Source organism: Diaphorina citri, unplaced genomic scaffold, assembly GCF_000475195.1.
Source record: "Diaphorina citri unplaced genomic scaffold, Diaci psyllid genome assembly version 1.1 scaffold1175, whole genome shotgun sequence".
NCBI lineage: Eukaryota > Metazoa > Arthropoda > Insecta > Hemiptera > Psyllidae > Diaphorina > Diaphorina citri.
The window spans coordinates 52,046-55,695 of NW_007378604.1; the positions used below are offsets into that span (position 1 = coordinate 52,046).

Below are 3,650 nucleotides of genomic sequence, written 5' to 3' on the forward strand. Positions count from 1 at the left end.
TCACCACACGCTTTACTGTTCTTTAGCTTGTTGATGGTTTCCTGGATCTCTTCTAGGGTTGGTGTGGGGACCTCTATGTCTACTGTGGGTGAGCTACAGCATTCCAGTTTCATCTGAGGTTCTTCGGCATTTAGTAGTTCATCGAAATATTCTACCCAACGTTTTGATATTCTTTCTTCATTTGTTATAATATTCCCCTCCTTATCTTTGACTAGTGTTTCTCTTCGTTTAAACGGTTGAGTGGCCTTTTTTATATACTGGTACATCTGTCTTGCTCTATGATGATTGAAATCGTCCTCCGCTTCTACTAGTGTGTTGTAATATTCTCGTTTCTTTTGTCTGAGGAAGATTTGTGTCTACCGCCTAGTTCATACCTGGGAAACTCAGCACGTTCATACCTGTCTTCGAACAGTTTTTTGATACCGGGACCAAGTGCACGAAGACCAAGTTGAAGCAGAAGAAACAATGTTCAATCAGTGATCTTGTCATGTCTTCTACCGCGAAAGCGTCTCCCTCGGTCCATCCTTCTCGTGCCCCCGCTACGAACCAGAAGACCTTTCAATTCGGCCAAACGAAGACTTACATGTCTACTGTTGATTCGCCTCACTCTGGCGCGACACCCTCACCGCTTCAGGTGATATTTCCGTGCCTTCTATCTCCAGTGATTACGTTTTGTCGGGACGCGCTGATGGTAATCGTTCGACAGGTTGTTCCTTATGCAGCCAGTCACATTACATTTCGAAATGTCCCGCATTTCTACGCATGAACACGGAGCAACGCATCGAAACCATCAAGTCTCAACGTCGATGTTTCAACTGTCTCGGGAATCATCACAAGTCTGCATGTCGGTCCAAGTCTCGTTGTCAGCAGTGCAAGAGGTCGCATCATACGCTGATTTATCAGCCATCGAGTGACAACCCGCAAACGAATTCAACAAGCCGCGACAAAGCTCCCATTGCTTCTACTTCTCACAATGTTTCGTGTCACTTATCTACAAGTGAACGCCGCGACTGTTCTACAGTCATGTTAGGCACCGCCCGCGCATTTATTCTAAATGCATCTGGTCAACTCTCATCTATCCGAGTTATTGTTGACCCTGGTTCTCAAGTTTCCTGTATCACCAACGATTGCGTTCAGCGTCTTGGGCTCAAGCGATACAAGTGTGGTATTTCCATTTCCGGTATCGGTGACAATGGTGTTCCCGACAACAAGGGTGCAGTGTCTTGTACTTTGGCAACTTCAAACAAAGTTATATTCTCAGAGAATGTACAGGCTATAGTTCTTCCCCGCATTGCTTCTAGCATTCCGTCTGTACCAATTTCTCAGGAAGTTGTCGACCGCTTCTCCAATCTATGTTTAGCCGATCCAGAGTTTTACAAGCCTGGCAACATCGACTTTCTCATTGGAGCTGAATTGTACTGCAAGATTCTGTGTCCTCATAGCGTCATAATTGGTGAGCCCACTGCTATCAATACCACATTAGGATGGATTCTTCTAGGACGCGCCCCGGTTGAAGCTCCAACGTCGTCCGTGAACTCGTTCTTACTTCAGTCTCCTTCTCTTGATACCATTATGCACCGCTTCTGGGAGATTGAAGAAGTCGAGCAGCCTCACATTGAAGATCCACTTGACATAAAGTGTGAAGAACACTTTGTAGACACTCACTATCGAGATGAAAATGGGAGGTACGTTGTTGCCTTACCATTTCAGAGTGAACCCGCTCGTCTTGATTCGAATCGTCAAACCGCACTGCGTCAATACGCAAATCTCGAGAAACGTCTCGATAGAAATCCCGCTTTAAAGAAAGAGTATAATGATTTCTTTTCTGATTATTGTGCACAGGGTCACATGTTTCCTTCTCCGTCGCCATCTGACTATGTAATTCCCCATCATGCTGTCATCAAAGAAACCAGTTCTACGACCAAAGTTCGCGCTGTCTTCAATGCGTCTGCTTCAAGTTCTCATGGTCAATCTCTCAACAATCTGCTTATGAAAGGTCCAAAGTTGCAAAAGGACATCTGCGAAATTATCCTTACCTTTCGCGGTCATCGAGTAGTTGTATGCGCGGATATTCGCCAAATGTACCGGCAGATTCTTGTGCGACCGGAAGACAGAAAATATCAGCACATATTTTGGCGTAGAGATGGCGATGCGAGTGTCAACGAGTATGAACTTGCTACCGTCACGTATGGTGTCACTCCTTCGGCATTCCAAGCTCAGCGTGTCCTCAAGCAGCTAGTTCAAGATGAAGGTGGTCCATATCCTTTGGCTTCATCGGCTGTGTTGAACGAAACGTACATCGATGACATACTATCTGGTGGTGAAGGTGTGACTCAAGCTCTTCAGCTTAAAGAAGAACTTATCGCCTTGCTTCAGAAAGGTTGTTTTGAATTGCGCAAATGGGCGAGCAACAGTCAACAGCTCCTGAATACAGTACCGCACGAGCATTGTGAAGTTCCACTCCGCCAAAACGAAGAATCAACGTTCAAGATTCTCTCGGTCTTCATTGGCAATCAACAACTGACTCTTTCGCTTATCATGTTGCTGAGATCCATTCTGTCTGCACCAAGCGATCAATTCTTTATAAGTCCCAGGTGTATGAAATCACCACCAGTGAATTCCTCAGATAAAAATACATGAGTTAACATATTTGGTTTAACCAAAATACTTAATGGGGACTTTTGAGACAAGAAAAACTGTTTTTACATGTATTTTTCCTATGGCGCACATTAAAAGTGGACACACTGTATGTTGCATTTTATTTAACACTAAACCGTAAACCGAAATTTAGAGAGTGGGGGTAAAAATTTCGTAGTGGGAATAATCAGCTGATTAAAAAAATCAGCTGTTCGCATCAACCGAGAAAAAAAATGGCGACTTTATCGTAAACCGAAGTCTAGAGCTTGGTTTAGTATCAACAGGGGTAACACCCCCACCTTCATAAGTGGGGAGACAACATCATATATTGACATCACAGTCTGCTCAGAATCACTAAGCACCCTTGTGACTCACTGGGAAGTCCTTGCCGAGGAAAATTTGTCGGACCACAACACCATCATCATAGAAATAGAGAATGCAAGCGAACTTGGCGGAAGTACTCAAAATAATTCCAACCGAACAAGGTCTTGGCGCTTACGAGAGGATCGAAGTTTTCCAAAATAGAGTTTCAGAAAGGATCAACGAAGCCGATACACCAACTACCACTGTCGAACTTATACAAAGCATATGTAACGAAACCTTCCCCCTGAAAAGTACATCGTCAAAGCGCAAACCAGTCTACTGGTGGAATGAGGAAATTGTAATTCTCAGAAAACAATGCTCTGTTGTAAGACGAAGTTTGATGAGAAGGAACGCAAGAAGGAACAGAAAACCGGAAGGGTTAGATGCTCTGAAGAGAGAATATTACACCAAAAAGAAGAATTTGAGAGTAGCCATCACACAATCCCAATCCCTTGCCTGGAAAAAGTTGTGCGACGAGTGGTGGTGGTGATGGTGATAATTCGAACCTTGTCCCACTCCTAAATACCTCGGAGTTACACTAGATCGCACTCTGTCTTTCAAAACCCATTGTTTGAATCTAAAGGGCAAACTATCGACCCGAAACAACATTCTCCGCAAGTTGGTCAACCAAAAATGGGGCGCTCAACCTG

General features: G+C 44.2%; 1 protein-coding gene across 1 annotated transcript in view; it reads left to right on the forward strand.

Annotated features, from left to right (window-relative positions):
• Positions 1-762: 762 nt before the first annotated feature.
• Positions 763-3,650, forward strand: part of LOC108253049 — a 5,689-nt gene continuing 2,801 nt past the window's right edge. Inside the window, exon 1 of the mRNA XM_026827519.1 lies at positions 763-2,594. Coding sequence (XP_026683320.1) covers positions 763-2,594 — 1,832 coding nt within the window. The remainder of the gene's footprint in view (positions 2,595-3,650) is intronic.